At 39.0% G+C, this 19,265-nt stretch overlaps 1 protein-coding gene across 1 annotated transcript in view; it reads left to right on the top strand.

Moving 5' to 3' along the window:
• furin.S (furin, paired basic amino acid cleaving enzyme S homeolog) overlaps nucleotides 1–19,265 on the top strand; it is a 107,214-nt gene that overhangs the window by 77,983 nt on the left and 9,966 nt on the right. Inside the window, 7 exon segments of the mRNA NM_001087807.1 lie at nucleotides 826–902; nucleotides 7,431–7,519; nucleotides 8,346–8,518; nucleotides 8,863–9,075; nucleotides 10,648–10,748; nucleotides 11,855–11,958; nucleotides 12,880–12,997. Of these exon segments, the coding sequence (NP_001081276.1) occupies nucleotides 826–902; nucleotides 7,431–7,519; nucleotides 8,346–8,518; nucleotides 8,863–9,075; nucleotides 10,648–10,748; nucleotides 11,855–11,958; nucleotides 12,880–12,997 (875 nt within the window).

Below are 19,265 nucleotides of genomic sequence, written 5' to 3'. Positions count from 1 at the left end.
GTTCGATTCGAAGGATTTAATCGTTCGATCGAAGGAATAATCCTTCGATCGTTCGATCGCAGCATTTGCGCTAAATCCTTCGACTTCGATATTCGAAGTCGAAGGATTTTAGTTCCTAGTCGAATATCGAGGGTTAATTAACCCTCGATATTCGACTCTTGATGAATCGGCCCCTATGTCTCACTCACTCACTTTGAATGTCACTTACTCAATAGCCTTAGAGTGGCAGGTGCACTTATATGTCAGGTGATGGTATAACGACGTATAACTAAATCATTGAACCAAAAAAGGTGCCTTGCTATTAGGAGCACCTCAGATAGCCGCTTGTTCTACATACACAGTTTGCACACATCCCAGTGCGTATGAGCTAAAAGGCTTTTTTCACACTTTTTTTTATTTTACTGAGATGGCTTTTAACATTACTATGGACTGCAATAGTAAATAGACATTTGTGAGCCTTCTTTTTTTAGTGTAATTTACTTTCTCTGCATGTGTATTTAATGAGCAATTCGATAATGCATGTGTATACATTCATCTGCTTTGTGGGGTTAAAAACAAGGATAGATTATCGATCCCCGCCACTCTAGAGATGCACTTGCTCCGGTGCGCTTGAAATTTATGAGCAAGAAGCCATTAAGTTGATTGAACAGTGGGAAAAAAAGCCGAATGCAGTTAGACATCTTGATCTTTTCACGCCAGTTTGCAGAAATATAAATGAGCAGGGCAAAAGCGATAAGGGAAGCGAGATGAATGTGGGTGTCACTAAAACTGATTATAGTCCTTTTGTGTGTTTTTTTTCTTAATTGTACAATGGTTTGTTTTCAGGATCCGGCTGCCAGCTATGATGTCAATGACCAAGATCCAGATCCCCAGCCTAGATATACTCAGCTGAATGATAACAGGTGGGCACTGCTATGTTTTATTCATAAGTAATCGCCAATGCTGATTTTATTGTTTAGGTTACATCTTAAAAGCTAAGCTTTATCTTTTAAAAATGTTTGCTTTAAAGGATCATGCCTATTGATTTTATCTTTAAAAATAAGTCTGCAAGTCTATTTCTCTTCTTTTTGCATCCAGGGCCCAATAATAATAACCTTCCTAAAACCAGAATAATTGACGTAAACTAGTTTTGTATACATGACCTTTTTTTTATGGGCATCCAGACAGTCAGACACATACACATATGCAAAATCTAATTGGTTGGTTTTGGGTTTTGTGATTTCTTGGATTGGTACATTGGGTAATCCATCCCAATGACATTTTAGAGAAAAATAATTTCCTTTCATATAATTAGGCTGAGAGCACTCATTTAAATGTAAAAATTATAGATCTAGAATATGTTAATTGTCTGGGTATAAAATAAGAAATTTGCTTCTGGGGAAGATGGCTATGAACATAAAATAAAATTTAAAGAAACACCTGAAGAGAAAATACAACTTTTTGGAAAGGTAGATAAACGCTTGGAATAAACTTCCAGGTTTGTTGGGGATAATCCAAGAGTAGAATTCAAACAAGTATGGGTGAAATATCTTATTTAGTATGTTTATATTATATTGCACTTTTAAAATTCAGATCAGAATCAAAGATTTTTTTGCAAATCTTCCCTTCTATAGATAAAATGAGAGTTTAAGATTAATATAGAATATATAGACTAGAAAGGCTGTATTTTGTATAATAATTTTGCCCAGAGGTTCAGCCACCCTCTTACAGTAATGGTCCATGACACAGGCGTCTGCTGTCCATCTTCTGGTCTTGTTGAGACAAATATAAGTGACACTGCACATGCTCAATGTTTGCTGGGCAGCTGTGGAGAAGCTAAGGATAAGGATAATTCAGAAATCAAAATATTAGCAGATGGTAGATCACTGTCAGACAATGCTGATTAGTTTTTGATATGGCAGCAATCTGCATCAGTCGATAATCAGCTTGCTTTATGAAGTTGTATATTGCGAGATAGGCTTTAAGCTTAGGAAACTAACGGAAGCTATAAGTATATGCTGTGAAAAAAGATGAAGGGCTACTGGGTCAAACATTGGAGGCTCTGGTGTCCCTGTTTTGGTACAAAAGCCTAAAGCGTTTTCTAGTCTGTGCTGAGCTTTAGTTCTTCTTTGATGTTACCTAGTAAAAACCTATTAAATATGCATTTTGAATCTGAGCTATTAATGCACTCCTGCTTTATTTCTCCCGGAGTTATATTATGGCTACATTTATTGTGGCAAGCTGTAGCATTCATATCTCAGTCCTCACTTTATTCTCTCTTGTCTATAATCACCTCTCACCTTGTTTTCCATTGAGACACTTACAATTATATTGGCTTTGAGTTGGAGGAAATTAATCATCTATTCATGACTGGTGGGTGTTTGTACTGTGCCATTCTGTTAACGACGACAGAGAATTGTGATCCTCTTGGTAGCTGTTAACCTCGTTTCCAAGCATCCATCTTGATTTCTAACTAGTCCGTACTTTACAGACGCGAAATGCAGTGCAATACGATTTTTTCAGAACATATCCATTCTGCATGCCTCTATTCTCCTTTCTTATTTTCTTCCAGTTGTTTGAAACTTTAGGAATGCAAAAAAGGTGAAATCATACATTCCAAACTCTGTTGCTGTGGCCCGGGGAACTCAAAGCACTATATGTCCCTATTTAAGTTGACATTTTCATATTTATAACTTTGTTGGCTAAAATGGGCAGCAAGGTGAAATGTTGGTTTGGTCAGATGTTGTGGTTTCTAAAGGCCGCAATACACGGGCCGATAAAAGCTGCCGACAGACTATGGCGGCAGCTTATTGGCCCGTATGTGGGGCCATCCGACGGGATTCCCCGATCCATATCTGGCCGGCCCGTCTGATCACGGCCGCATCTATGTGTGTATGTGGTCCCAAGATCCCATCGTCCGTATCGGATCCATTATGATCTGATCGTTGGGCCCAATATCGCCCACTTCAATGTCTATCTGGGAGAGATCCGCTCATTTGGCAACATCGCGAAATGAGCGGATCTCCAAGTCTATGGCCACCTTTACTATGCCATTTAACTATAACTATCCCAATTTATGTGGGTTTACACTAGGGATGCACCGAATCCACTATTTTGGATTCAGGCGAACCTCTGAATCCTTTGCGAAAGATTCGTCCGAATACCAAGCCGAATCCTAATTTGGATATGCAAATTAGGGGTGGGAAGGAGAAAACATTTCTTCCTGTTTTTGTGACAGTCAAACGATTTCCCTCCCTGCCCCTAATTTGCATATGCAAATAAGGATTCGGGTTCGGGCGGGCAGAAGGATTCAAATCCTGGCCGAATCCTGGAATTCGGTGCATCCCTAGTTTACATGGTTGTTTGCCCCCACATGGTTTTTATTATTTGTGGGGTTTGAGCTTTTTAGCTCTTCAATTAAGCAGCTCTCCAGTTTGCAGTTTCAGTAATCTGGTTGCTAGGCTCGTAATTACCAAAGCAACCATGCATTGACTTGAATAAGAGACTGGAATATGAACAGGACAGGACCTGAATAGAAAGATGAGTAATATAAAGTAGCAAGAACCGTACATTTGTAGCCTTTGTATCTTATATTTGAAAGCTGGAAAGAGTCAGCGGATAAAGACATAATTTATAAAAAAAAAAAAAAAAAAAAAGGCCAACTGAAAAGTTGCTTAGCATTAACCAGTCTATAACATACTAAAAAGTTGACTTAAAAGTGAACCACCCTTTAAGGGTGTTTTATTTTATTTTAAATAGCAATAGAAAAATATAATTTGTGGTGTACAAAGAGATGAAGTTGAACTGCCCTTTAAGAATTTGTTTCCCTTTTACAAGAACTAGCACACAATTAGTATTTCTTAAAGCGATTTTGTCTTTCCAATCCCTATCCTTTTTGACAGTAGGATAGATTCTGCAAAAGAAGCATTATTTCTTATGCCCTGCTGAAAAGCAGCCAACTCTATAAATCTTCTGTTCTGTCAAGTAATGGAAACATTTGTCACTTTCAGAGCCACATATGCAAAGTGAGACACAACACTAACATTGTCTAAACTTACTTGCCTTGATGATCATTTGATCCTTTAAACCAGTGCTTGTTTTTCTAGGGGGGGGGGGCAGCTATCAAGTCCGCAGTGTTAGATTTGGTTGATTCTTTTGGCTGTCATGTTACCGTTAATAAAAAACGGCTCTGAGATTCTAGTTGCTTTTAGTCTTAAATCTGTATCTTGCAGAATAATAAAATTGAAATGTGCCCATAAAATTAAAAATCAAAGTTTATGTTTTTCTCTCTGCATTCTATTCTAACGCAGAAATAAAATTCATACCTCGCTAGTTGTGTATTATAAAATAGGGATGCACCGCATCCACTATTTTCAATTCAGCCGAACCCCTGAATCCTTCGTGAAAGATTCTGCCGATACTAAACCGAATCCTAATTTGCATATGCAAATTAGGGGTGAGAAGGGGGGAAAAAATGTTTTATCTTCCTTGTTTGCTTGCTTATCTTAAGTTGTTACAAAAGTATCTAAGTGCACCATATTCTGGGCTCTCTGCCAAAAACCAATTAAGTTTTAGAAACTGTATCTTTTTCTGACTGTTCAGTGCAGGAGATCAAAGAAAAAGTCGGAACATTTCAGTAACAATCTGGGACTGCGGGTTGAGTTGTCAAAATTGAGACTGTCTGTGATAAACGGGACAGTTGGGAGGTATTGACAAAGGCTTTAAATATTGCGCATTGGTTCCTGCTTTTAAATAATTATAGGCTTCACACCTGCTTTCATACATCACTATTTGATTGCCATTTCTTATACGGAGACTTGGGGTGTCTTCAAACCTACATACTGTATATAGAGATTTGTGACAGTTTCACAGTTCACTTTTAGTTACAGGAAGTTTTTATTTGAAGTTTTATAGCCCAGCTTCATCTGTTTAACCTTTGCCAACACATTGGTATCACTATCAAGTGAAGACTCGGCAAGGATTCTAAAGGCTTAAGAGCTGTGCATGGAAAATGTTGTTCTGTTCCAGATGAATGTACATATCACAGCTGCCTGCCATGCTCTGGCTAAGAAGGTCTTATTACTGCAATTGCTGCATAAAGATGTTTTGCGCTTCTCTTTTACTCACATAGCTGCTCTAACTGGACTGTTCCTGTTGAAGGAATTTTATTGAAGGGCACGTTTTTCCCTTAAAGGAAAACTATACCCCCCAAACAATGTAGGTCTCTATTAAAAGATACTGAGTAAAACAGCTCATGTGTAAAACCCTGCTTCATGTAAATGAACCATTATCATAATAATATACTTTTTTAGTAGTATGCGCCATTGGATAATCATAAATAGAAAATTGCCATTTTAAAAAATAAGGGCCGCCCCCTGAGATCGTAAGATTCACTGTGCACACATACAAACCACATGTAAGGTCACATGAGCCAATTAACAGACAGAGTTCTGCCTTTTGCTTCAACACTTCTTCCTGTTACAGTTAGTGTTGTAGTATTTCTGGTCAGGTGATCTCTGAGACAGCACAGATAGAGTCACGAAATGGTGGTTCAAGACAAGAGATGTAAAAGGGCAATATTTATGTAAATATATATTCCAGTTTGGTAAGATTCTTTAATATGTCATTCAATTTGATATAAACTATCTGTTGCTTAAGTATTCATTTTGGGGGTATAGTTTTCCTTTAAATGTTGCCTTCGGGTAAGGTCACACTGGGAGATTCGGGAAGATTTAGTCGCCCAGCAACTAATCGCCTCTTCTTTGGGGCGAATAATCTCCCCGAACTGCTTCCGCCTGCTAGAATGAAAAATCGGCATGGCACTCGCGGAGATTCGTTTTCCAAATCGCCCAAAGTTTCCTCGTGAGGCAAATTCGGGTGACTTTGGAAAACAAAATCTTCCTGAATCTCCCAGTGTGACCTTAACCTTAAAATTCCTGAGTATATGGCTACTGATCTTTTCTTATACAAGAGACTGTTTCTGCTGGAAAACGTCCAATCGTATGCTCTCCTTTATATATTTCAGTTGAGCTGTAGAGTAGCCCCCAATCTGCACATTTAATAATACAAAATACAGTTCCTATAGTATTGCATACATGCAGAGGATTCAAGTTGGTTTTGCAGGTCTTGGCTCCGGTCATAAATGTGGGCAATGTGCATATTGTTATTTTATAGCCATAGTAGCCACCATAGGAATCTAAGACTCGTTCATAACTGCAACAAACATTCTGTTTCAAAGCTGTCTCACCCAGGTAAAAGTGAATATTTTATTCCCAGCTATAAATGTAAAGTTGTAGGAATAAACCGCACAGACAATGTATTGTTCCATTGTAAAATTCCAGTATTGCTCTCAATAGCAAACGGGTGCCTGGGGTCATTCATAGAGCATAGCCTTGACACTAACAGATGGCGGTGGTGTGCAAACAATTGGTTAAGATGACTGGCAGCACACCGAATACCAGCCGAGTTCTTGCCAAAGTTCCTGCCGTTCTCCTGTTTGACTTGCAGAGATGTGGGTCTTGTCTCTACTGCGTGATGCTGCAGACACACAAGATTAATGTTCTGTCTTCACAAAGCCCCATTTCATTCGTATCCAGGAATACTCCGCTCTGTTCACGCTTACATTGGTGCAGCAATATTTTATGGGTTTGAAGGAGTGCCTGTAAACTAGTAAATAGCTGGTTACCCTACTGCAGCACCACCACTGCTCTTGGTTTAGATAAACGGTCTAACTCATACATTTCTGTTGTCTGGGCTAAAGCATTAACTAGTGTAATGCAAGTAGTGGAATTGGTGAGAGATGCACAGATTGTATTGATATCATTTTCCATATAATATAAGATTAACCATTTCCTTGCTTCAGAGGGGTTTTTATATGCAGGCAGATGGCAGACCATGCTTGGATCTTTTTTATTAACTTAATGTTTTATTGGAGAATTATGGAAAGGGCCTGGTGACCTGGCACATTGTATAGAACATAATTTATCAATACGGCATTAAGCGGCTATTTTTTTAAAGTCTGAATGCCAAAAACTTTTTTTTTTTACTATAAAATCCGATATTTTTTTTTTTTTTTTTTTGTGAAAAAAAAAAAAACTTGAATGTTTCAGTATTTATGATACCCCGAGGAATCCAAAAATCCAGCATCTTAGACCTGCCAAGGTTGTATATAAGTCAATGGGAGAAGTCTGAAAATAAAAATTCATACAATGCAAATTTTTCAAAAAAAAATTTTCAGGTTTTTTCCCAAACATGAAATGTTTGGGAAAATGTATTGATAAATAAGGGGAAATATGAGATATTTTTGGGTTTTGATAAATAACCCACTAGATGTAGCACATACCAGGTGTCCCTTGAGCAGATACTGTTTGTTATTTACATTAAGTACTGCCATGCAGATATGATGCCTACGAATCACAGATATTTAGTGCTTTTTTTCTTTCTGATTTAAGGCATGGCACTCGCTGTGCCGGAGAGGTGGCGGCAGTGGCAAATAATGGCATCTGTGGTGTTGGCATTGCATATAATGCTAATATTGGAGGTAAGGAAGAATTTCATAATCTACAGTAGCTAAATATACTTGCCTTCTATCTTTTACCTTTAGCTTCTATGCAGGCCTCCATATGCAAGCCTCTATTGTTTTCATGTTGGTTGTCCCACAGTCTTCCTTATCCCCCTCATAGCCTTCTGTTGTGTTCTAAGCCACTTAAAAGGGCAATCGCACACAAGAGTTTTGGCGCACAGAGTTTTGGCACCCGTGGGAAATCTGCATTGCCACCCACTAACCTTCAGCTTTGGAAGATTTGTTGTCAAAAGCTCATTGTGTGTCATTGCCCTAAGGAGCAATGGGCTCATTCAGTTGGGCTTGTGTTAAAAGGTTGCATAAACACTGTCTGAACTGCCAGAAGTGATTCAACCCCTTCCATACCTTGTTTCATTGTCAAGTCATGGATACTACTTTTTGAAGTCTTTTCCAGACAATGTGCTTTGCAGAATCCATCACTTCACAGTGGAACAAGGTGAGATGGAGGGAGTCCATTACACTTTGACCCTCAGACATAATGACGTGGGTTGCAGTATGGATTTTTAATCTGTGGAATGAAGTTTGTCTGTGCAAAAATACATACTTTTATATCGCTGTACATTGAGATAGTGTTTATGCACCTTTTCTACATAAGCCTATGTCAAAAAGATGGACATATTTACCCTTTAACTGAATAATCCGGTATTTATTGGTGTGAACACTGGTACATAGTCTGCTTGGAAATGTATAATGAAACCTATGCAAAGATATGTTGCAACTTGTATAATTAGTATTGTTACCTGTTTTTTTGTACAATTAAACGCACTTTTTCCCCCATACATAGGAGTGCGGATGTTGGATGGAGAAGTGACTGATGCTGTGGAAGCAAGGTCTTTGGGACTCAACCCTAACCACATCCACATCTATAGTGCCAGCTGGGGACCAGAAGATGATGGGAAAACTGTGGATGGGCCAGCAAAGTTGGCTGAAGAAGCTTTTTATAGAGGAGTTACACAGGTGAAATAAGAGATTAGTCTGAGAGCAAACAAGTTCTAAACTGCTTAAAGAGGCAACCATGCTACTCTTGGTTACGGAGCATCTTTAGAACAATAAAAGTCAATTTATAGTATTTAATATTTAAATGTGCAATAATTACTAAGCCAGAATTCCCCTTGGAGGCTAATATCATAGCCTGTTGGGGTTCTCCGCTGCAGTTTGGCCATACTGATACTGCTAATAGTCATTTCAGCAGTTTCTTGAGTTCAAAGGGCTTCCTGTGCATCTATTTAAATCAGCAAGGATTTTGTAGCGTCTTTGTACCATGAATCTGAATATGTTGCATCTATTGACTTTTGTTGCAGGGTCGTGGAGGCCTGGGCTCCATATATGTTTGGGCCTCTGGCAATGGTGGAAGAGAACACGACAGCTGTAACTGTGATGGCTACACCAACAGCATTTACACCCTTTCTATAAGCAGCACCACCCAGATGGGGAATGTTCCTTGGTACAGTGAGGCATGTTCTTCCACTCTTGCGACTACGTACAGCAGTGGCAACCAGAACGAGAAGCAAATTGTAAGTTTAAATGGACGGGCATCTCACCATTGGGGATATTTCTCAAACAGTGAAAGTAAAGCTTGCTGCTGCCCACCAAAGTGGAATTGTCATACTCTATTCATTTAGTGAGATTTTTGAGGGTGTATTTATCAATGGGTAACGGTGAGTGTTCACCTTTGACAAATAGTCTCTTAAAAATCATTAGAAATGAATAGAGGTTGCAATTTGCAAGCTCTGTTTTCACTCTTTTGAGAAATATGCCCCTATGTTTTCCTGAAACAGATACTTCCTTTTGTATGGCTTCCGTTAGTTTACAGTTTCTCAAGAGCTGCTAAACAGGAATTCTCTTGAGTAGTTTATTACTCTTTAGTTACCCCAGTATAACCTGTATCTCTAAAAAACCCTATAGCTGTGTTATTTTATGTTTACGTGTGCCTTTAAAAATGCATAAAGCCCTTTTACATATGCAGTCTGATCAAATTAATTTTGTTGGAAGTGGTTCAGACTCGGGAGCTATATATTATGTATATATTTATTTTTTCTCTTTTGCTTTTGGTGAATGCTGACATTTTAACCATTTTCCAGAATGTTGGGCACCAAGACTTTTGCAACATTGTTTAAAAAGTAACAACCAGGAGTTAAGCAAATGCTGCTTTCAATAGCAATTATATTTACAAATAACTTGTAAGGCTCTAACGATTTTTAATAAATTCATATTGGAAGTTGCTTATAATTGTATTTTCTTTTATTAGGCAATAAATAATTTATTGGGTTGACATTTCCTTCAAGATTGCTTTGTACAGATTAGCACAGATTTCCTATTATCCCACATGTATTATTGAAAGCTGAAGTTTCAGTGAATAAGTGGTTTATAGTCCCAGCATAGGAATGAAGAGTATTGCTAGGAATATTTACTAAATTGTTCTTCTCCCTGGATTTGACTGGTGAACTATAAGTTCTGTTTGTTAGACTGTCACTGCGGTCGATTGTTATTATATATGTAATAATTCTTATTAGTGATGACCGAGGAATGTCCTAATCTCTATAGTTTCCCCCGAGGGCCACGTTTATTGTTATGGGCCATTAACTCACTGCACCATTGTAGACATAATGCAGTAAAATCCCAGCTAGTGTTTGGGTAATTGTTTACCAATTGTTCTGTTCACCCCTGTTTTACAGCTCCGATGAAATGATCATAGAGCCTTATACATAATTAATGAGAATTATTTCTGCGCCTAATGAGTTGTTTCCAATCTATTAATTGTGTAACATGATTTGGGATATGCTGAGAAGGATTTTCATGCATTTGAAGTATTTATTTGCTTGTCTCTAATTGTTAAGCCTCAAATCTATATGAATTATGTATCAGCCTTAAATTGATTAGTTAGGCCCATTTTCAGTGCACTCAGGATTCTTTATCTTGTTTTGTCTCTTCCTCTCATCAAGGTAAACTGTATTTTCATGTTTGCTTTTGGGTCTGTTTAGAACAGTGTTGGTAAATCCATGGCCTCCATCCACGGATTAGTATTCTGGGAGTTTATAATGCGGGCACAAGATTTTAGAGATCTCAATAGTATTTGTTTTTACCAGGTTACGACAGATCTGAGACAGAAGTGCACAGACTCTCACACCGGGACATCAGCATCCGCACCGCTGGCTGCAGGAATCATCGCTCTCGCTCTGGAAGCAAAGTATGAATTGTGTGCAATAATGTTCTGGGAGAGCCCTTCATCCTACTGTAGCGCTGGAGAAAGGGGGTTAAACTTAAACTGTATAATCTTTTCACAACCTCCTAAATCGGGGGTGCCCAAAAGGTAGATCGGGATCTACCAGTAGACCTTTAGCTGGTAAACAGTAGATCTCAAGACACTGTCAACAAACGGCTTGTCTAAATGAACCTTCTATTTCATGCTTTTCATTCAGATATTGAAGTTATTGTTACATAAGAAATAGTTATTTGTTAAATATAGCAATATACATTTTCTCATAAATCAATATAATATTTAAGTAATATTTTCCATGGAACAGAGTGCTGAAAATTATTTTATGGATGTAGATCATAATGGGACAACATCACTGAAAGTAGACCTCGCATTAGTAAAGTATGGACACTCCTGTCCTAAATCTTGGAAAGCAAGAGCATTGTAGAGCAGTAATAAATCATAAAATAGAAGTACAGGTATAGGATCCCTTATCCGGAAACCTGATATCCAGAAAGCTCTGAATTACGGAATGGCCGTCTCCCATAGACTCCATTTTATCCAAATAATCCAAATTTTTAAAAATGATTTCCCTTTTCTCAGTTATAATAAAACAGTAGCTTGTACTTGATCTCAACTAAGATATAATTAATCCTTATTGGAAGCAAAACCAGCCTATTGGGTTTGTTTAATACTTAAATGAATTTCTAGTAGACTTAAGGCATGAAGACCCAAATTACGGAAAGATCCGTTATCCGGAAAACCCCAGGTCCCGAGGATTCTCGATAACAGGTCCCATACCTGTACAAGGAGATTGTTTCATAATTCTAATAATTGGACCACACATGGTTTCAGATCTTTCCATATCCAGACATTCTTTTTTTTTTTCTGATGCAAGAATTTTTGGGAAACAATTGCTTTTTTCTGGATAAGCTGTGCACTTGCACTTATTTCCAGCTGTACATCGTCATACACCTGCTACACAAGGCTGCCCCACTGATAAGTCCTTTCTATGTTGGTGTGAATTTGGTTAAACCATTTTTTTTAGAATTGTAATCCATTATTTCATTTTTTTTTTCCGCTTCCTCAATTTGCAGTAAAAATCTTACTTGGAGAGACATGCAGCATCTGGTTGTACAGACGTCAAACCCAGCTGGCCTGAATGCGAATGACTGGATTACCAATGGTGTTGGGCGCAAAGGTAACTTTTATCAGTGCAACTTTACCGAGGGTTTGAAGTTAAAGGGCCCATTAGCAGTAGTAGCAAGCTATGTATGTTCTTTTCCAGAGAGGATGCCTCTGTACCAGCTCTATTCGATTTCTTAAATGCAAGTTTGTGCTTTCCAGATTCCATTTATCTTACATATTCTTTAAAAGTCTAAACTCAACACATATATGCCCCTGCTTAAGCAGCAACAGTGATTATATCTGACTTGCAGTCCCTTTGCAGAGAGTCTGAATACACAGAAATTCTGCTCGTGTCATTGTATGCTCAGCCTCTGGAAAAGGCTTCTCCTGCATCAGCAGTAAAGTGTGAAGGCTATAGATCCATTTATACTTTCTTCATCTTACATCTTCAATTAAAAGTGAGCAGAACAGGACTCGGGATTCTTGCGGATATTCAACAAAAGTAGTCTCTTATGTAACCCCTTCAGATTATCTTGCACATTTCACATTGAGATGTTTATTTTTTACAGCAGTGTAGTGCAACATCAACAGCTGCCGAATTTACATTGTTACTTGGGTGAAAAGGCAAAAGAGTATATAATATAGAATGACAAGGGCGAATTGTAAAGTTTAAAGCGTTAATCAATTGTACGTTTGTTTTTTTGTTGTGCGAGAGAATGCGGTATGTTTTATTGCTTTCCTCTTTGCATGTTTAATTGCAATTAATCTTTAATTTGCTATTATTTATACCGTCAATATTCACATTCAAACATTCCCTATTTTATGTCATCAGAGAGTTCATTTGTTCAACTGCCACTCTATTTCAATAAATTAACTTTTTACCCCTCAAGGTTAATGTACTGAATGGGCGATCTATTCACATTTCTCTTCTGTTGTTATGCAGTATTGACCCGTTCCTTAATGCACTCCCATTTATTTTTTATTTTTTTTGCAGTGAGCCATTCATATGGATATGGTCTGCTGGATGCTGGAGCCATGGTGGCAATGGCTAAGACTTGGGTCACCGTTGGACCTCAAAGAAAATACGTCATTGACATTCTTAGTGAGCCCAAGTGAGAATCAAGCAATATTTTTTATAAAATATTATTATTCTCCTTAGGTTTTACAGCTGCTAAGGGAAAGGCTGTGAGTTATTACTGTAAGGCAGTGATCCCCAATGAGTAGCTTATCAGCAACATGCTGCTCCCCAATCCTTGGATGTTGCTTCTAGTGGCCTCAAACCAGATACTTATTTTAGAATTCCTAGCTTGGAGGCAAGTTTTGGTTGCATAAAAATTGAATGTGGCTTACAGGTAAAAAAGGATGGGGACCTCTGCTATAAAGGACCAGTGACATAAAAAATTTTTTTTAAAAAATTTCGTTAGTATAGAACAAAAAAACCTACAAAGATATATATTAAACTTTTAAATCACTAAGTCTTTATTAAGAAATAATGAAACTCCGCTTGCGCTCCTCTTCAGAAATAGGGTTGCTGGTAAAAATGATGGTTGATTACAATGTTATTAATAGGAAAAAAAGAAAAATATATAGGAAGGCCGGGATTTTTTTCCAGAAAAGGTGGCGACCCTATTCAGAAAAGGCGATCCATCTTGCGGCGCTCGATTTCTCCTCCCTGCTTTCCTTATAGGAGATAGCCAGGGAGGAGAAATCGAGCGCCGCATGATGAATCGTCGATATGCCATTGTGAGGAGCGCAAGCGGAGTTTTGGTTATTTTTTAATAAAGACTTAGTGATTTAAAAGTTTAATATGTCTTTGTGGTTTCTTTTCTTTCTATACTTTACTGATCCTTACTGAAGGGTTTAAACCTTTAGTCTGGGGGAAGGTGCAAGCCCTCAAGAGTCCCTGGCTGCACAGGTTTTCAGAGTTACAGGAACTGTTTAAAGGGGGTATTTGTCATATTGGGTCATCCGCTGAGATAATTCCACCTGTGCTTTACACAAAAACCTTTCATTCATAGCTCTCCCTGTGGACACTACAAATGAGAGAACCAGGGGTGCTTCACTTTGCATAGTTCTGCTGTACAGTGTAAACGATTAGCTGTGAAATGTACTGTCTTTCTATGTACTGTGGGGAGGTTCTCTGCCCTTGGATGTTGTTTAACTGTAGACCCCAGCATTCTGTGAGTTGTAGTTCTACTGCTGGAAGGTAGGAAGTTTTGCTTACATTAACAAAATTTATTTTGAAAATATCTTCTGAACTGAAAGTTGCTTTTGACCTCCTATTGTAACTGCTAATGAGGCCTTTTTTTTTTTTTTACTATTGTGGGAAAAGGTGCAGAACTCCATTTTTTGTACTTCGCTCTGCTTTTTACAGCTTTTGAGTTGCAACTCTTTGCGGTCAGGAGGTGGGTGGCTCAGTTATATCTTCAAACTTCCCCTTATGGGGTATATTTATCAAAGAGTGAAGTTAATAGTGAAGTTCCGCCACTAGAGTGAAATTCCGCACTCTCCATTCATTTCTATGGGATTTTTATAGGCGTATTTATCAAAGGGTGAACTTTCACCCATTGATAAATACGCCTTTCAAAATCCCATAGAAATGAATTGAGAGCTGCGGAACTTCACTCTTTGATAAATGTACCCCATAAGGGGAATTCAGAATGTAAGTTGCAAAGGATCGAAGGTAATAGGGAGCTTTGTATTTAAAGGGATACTGTCATGGGAAAACTTGTTTTTTTCAAAACACATCAGTTAATAATGCTACTCCAGTAGAATTCTGCACTGAAATCCATTTCTCAAAAGAGCAAACAGATTTTTTTATATTCAATTTTGAAATCTGACATGGGGCTAGGCATTTTGTCAATTTCCCAGCTGCCCCTGGTCATGTGACTTGTGCCTGCACTTTAGGAGAGAAATGCTTTCTGGCAGGCTGCTGTTTTTCCTTCTCAATGTAACTGAATGTGTCTCAGTGGCACATGGGTTTTTACTATTGAGTGTTGTTCTTAGATCTACCAGGCAGCTGTTATCTGGTTAACTTCCCATTGTTCTTTTGTTTGGCTGCTGGGGGGGAAAAGGGGGGGGGGTGATATCACTCCAACTTGCAGTAAAGAGTGATTGAAGTTTATCAGAGCACAAGTCACATGACTTGGGGCAGCTGGGAAACTGACAATATGTCTAGCCCCATGTTAGATTTCAAAACTGAATATAAAAAAATCTGTTTGTTCTTTTGAGAAATGGATTTCAGTGCAGAATTCTGCTGGAGCAACACTATTAACTGATTCATTTTGAAAAATTTTTTTTTTTCCCATGACAGTATCCCTTTAAGGACAGGGTTACATTATATCCTTGGGAGTTGTGCTCTGCACCTTGTGCTTCATTTTTAAAACATTCACTATTATGTTATATATAACAATGTTTTTATTGTAGAAATTCGCACTTTTCAGATTGCATACCTGGCAACTAAACGAATGAACGTTCAAGTTGGACTGACAGGAATCCTGTCTGCAATATCTGTGTTTTTAGTGTAAAGATGCAGCTTGCGTTTAAGCCCCTAGGGCCACACTGTGAGTAGCCTTGTTCTTGAGAAGTGACCTATTTCTGGGTTCAGCAGAACCTTCATGTGATGCAGCGTGAGTCTATTTTCTCATGCTGGGCTGTGCTCTATTGTAATTACTGGAATTTTTGAAAGAGCCAGTGAGCTGGATGTGGCGGTCAGAGGGTGACTGTGCTGAGCTGCTCTCAATGTCCATACTGTGCTTTGGCTTTGTATTCTGCTTAAACCAGGGCCTCAATTCTATAAACAAAAAGCAGTCTCCTGGATTAGCATCTTAAGCATAGTTTGAAGGCAATTGCCGTGTTGCTCTAGCTTTGTTACCATGCCTTAAAGGAGAACTAAAGCTTAATTAAAGAAGTAGCTAGAAATGTTGTACATTTATATTTTGGGCTTCTATACCAGCCCATGGCAACCACAGCCCTTTAGCAGGGCTCTGAAGATGCCCCAGTAGCTTCCCATCTTTTTTACTGCTGCTTCACTGTACATGCTCTGTGCTGCTGTCACTTACTGAGCTTAGGGACCGACTCAAAATTTACAGTACACATAGAATAGAAATGTTCCAATATAAGGCTGATTAATAAATAATACAGATAATTACTACATGGCAGCACAGAGACCAGTACAATTAGCATCAGAATAATCAGCCTTGTAGCTTCAGCTTTTATTACAGGCCAACCTCATTTTCTGCTTGATAATTTGCGACAACCCCTAAGCTTAGCTTCTCAACAGCTGCTCAGAGCCCACTGAGCATGTGAGTGTCACAGACACTTTCCAAGATGGTGACCCCCTGTGACAAGTTTGAAGTCCTGGATCATTGTTACTATTGGGAAGTTGAAACTTTAGGCTGGTGCAATAAGTTCAGTATATAAATATGGCATTTTTAGCATTTAAAGATCCTTTTTTTTTTTGTAAGTGTATTTTCTGACTTGTGGCTGCACCAGCAGTGGTAGAAATTGTGTTTCTGGACAGTTTTACATAGCCTTTATAAATATTCCCTATAATAATATACAATGGCAGAATTAACATACTTTGAAATCCCTCAGTGGCTGTTGAATGGCAACAGCGTTCTTTTCTTTGCTGGAGAAGATTGGTCCTTGACGTGTCCCACTGCACATTGTACAGTCGTTGGAGCATAATAGATCAGGAGCAGCTTAATATTATGCACAACAGCATATTTGTTACGCCATAGTCAAATAAGATACCCCTGGCTTGGTTCCCAAGATGCCTTGGCTTCATTAGCTTTACAGTATGCACTTAACTGTTGTTCAATGGGAGGGTTCCTTTTGGGACTTGAAATTCAGCAGCAGTTAGAGCAGCTTAGGTTTGTTTTTTTAAATTCTTTTGAGTTCTAGCCTTTCTAGCATTAAAGGGGAACTATCACGAAAATGAAAATTTAATATAAGCTTCAGCATAGTAAAATAAATACAAAATAATCAAGTTTATCTTCACTATCCCTCTCTCAGCATCTGTTTCTCTTCATTCTGTCTTCATACAGCAGTTGGGTGTCGGATGAATGATCCAATATATCTTATAGGGGGGCTCCTCTTGCTTAGACGATGTGTTAGAGCTCACTTGTGCAAAAGGCAGTTATTTTGTTGGAGTTTGTTTGTACTAAAATCAATTATTTGAGTGAGCTCTAATACATCTGCTAGGAAAGGGAGCCCCCCTATAATTAGATCATTCACCCAACTGCTGCAGGAAGACGGAATGAAGAGAAACAGATGTTGAGAGAGGGATAGTGAATATAAACTTGATTATTTCAGAAACAATACAGAATTTTTAATGGATTGTATTTAGAAAGTTTCTTAATTCAGTATGAGGAAGCTTATATTAAATGTTAATTTACGCGATAGTTCCCCTTTACATTGAACCCCATTTTCATGGTTTTCTTTTTTTTTTTTTTAAACCCGCGATAGGATAGCCTCAACTTTGTTTTAATAAGAAATGAGGCAACAATTGTTTTTCTTCAAAGAAACACACACTGAACAGTGTTTTCCATTCTAAATATTCCCCTGGGTAGAGAGAGAGATCTCCAGTATTTAGCTCTTTGGATTGTGCTGCTGATTAATTTACAAGCAGTAATTCTGTTAGTCCATGTGCTGACTGTGAATCAGATGGTGAGCACATGATTTGTGCCTGAAGGGTTGCGTCTGCAGGGAAGGGGGTCACTGACTCACCAAACCACAGGACAGACTTTTATTGCTCCCAGTGCCCTCACAAGACACGATTCTTTTACTCTATTTGCCTTATCTATCTGCTTCTTGCCAGCCATTTGTAAATAGCTTCTTTCTCCGAAGCACAAATGTTCTTTTAATATATACCCTGCTTTTAGTACCTGAACTTGGTTCATAGGGAACATAGAACACACACTTCCCATTCACACCTCATTGGCTGACAAAAAAGCTTCTGTCCTGATGTGTGTGAATGGAGCAGTGCAGGAGAAACAGATGCAGCTTTCTCCTCTGCTTGTGGTTTCTGTGAGCAAACTGGTCTCAATATCCTCCTTTAATACCCCATCTGCTGCGTGTTGGTGTGTATTTGTGGTGGTGGGCACACGCTGTCCCATTTCTCTGTATGGCTTCTGTAAAAACAACAGCTCTATTCAACTTTATAATGTGCCTCCCATCTGCTATTATCAAAGAAACTTGTGTTTTTTGTTTTTTTGCCAAAGTAACTGTTCTTGCTTAGTGTAGATTGCCTTAATAGGTATTGATGTGTAAAGTAAATGTTCTACACCTTGGTAGGAAATTCCCATTAGCGGTTTATTTCAATGAGAATATTTTGCTGTTGCTTTGTGAGGAAAAGCTGGATTCTGGGCATGAGCACTGGTTTACTTCTTACATGTAAATATTACATTTACTAGGATATCCGACTGCCTACAAATAAAACTGTTTACGCAGTTTTTGAAATGGTTAAAGGGGAAGGAAACCTAGTTGGTGCAAAAACCCTCCCCCCCTCCCATGTGTTGCCCACCCTCCCCCTGGGCTACCGTCCCGCTGGGCAAATGCCCCTAACTTGTTACTTACCCTTCTGCGCAGGTCCAGTCCAGGGAGTTCACTGACGACATCTTCTTCCATGCGATCTTTCTTCCTGCTTTGACTGGTGCATGCACAGTAGGAGCAGTTCGCCGGTACGATCTACTGGCGCATGCGCCAAAACGCCGGTCAAAGCAGGAAGAAGATCGCGTGGAAGAAGATGTCCGTCTGTGAACTCCCTGGACTGGACCTGCGCAGAAGGGTAAGTAACAAGTTAGGGGCATTTGCCCAGCGGGACGGGTAGGCCAGGGGGGAGGAGGGAGGGTGGGCAACACACGGGGGGGGGAGGGTTTTTGCGCCAACTAGGTTTCCTTCCCCTTTAAGGTGGCCATACACGGGCCGATAAAAGCTGCAGACAGTCCAAGTCGGCAGCTTATTGGCGCATGTAAGGGGGCCTCCGGCGAGCTTCCCCAATGGATATCGGTCTGAAAATCGGCCAGATGTCGATCAGCAGGGTTAAAAATCCCGTTGGATCGCGGACCGTGTGTTAGTTGATACAGTCCTGACATCCGACAGCCCGTAGTCCTGCATTATGATTGGCCCAACGATCAGATCAGCCGATATCACCCACCTCAAGGTGGGCATATCGGGGAGAGATCCACTCGTTGGCAACATCGCCAAATAAGTAGATCTCTCTGTGTATGGCCAGCTTTACTGCTATTTTATTTTTATTTATTTTTTGTTTTATTTAGGACAGGTCTGAAAATGTATTTGGAGTTTTGTTGGCAGCTTTAAACTCCCAGCATCCTGCCTTCCCCAGCATTTCTGACTATTCTAAGACTAGTGACTCAC

Source organism: Xenopus laevis, chromosome 3S, assembly GCF_017654675.1.
Source record: "Xenopus laevis strain J_2021 chromosome 3S, Xenopus_laevis_v10.1, whole genome shotgun sequence".
NCBI classification, from domain to species: domain Eukaryota; kingdom Metazoa; phylum Chordata; class Amphibia; order Anura; family Pipidae; genus Xenopus; species Xenopus laevis.
This window is presented reverse-complemented; position numbering and strand designations above follow the sequence as displayed.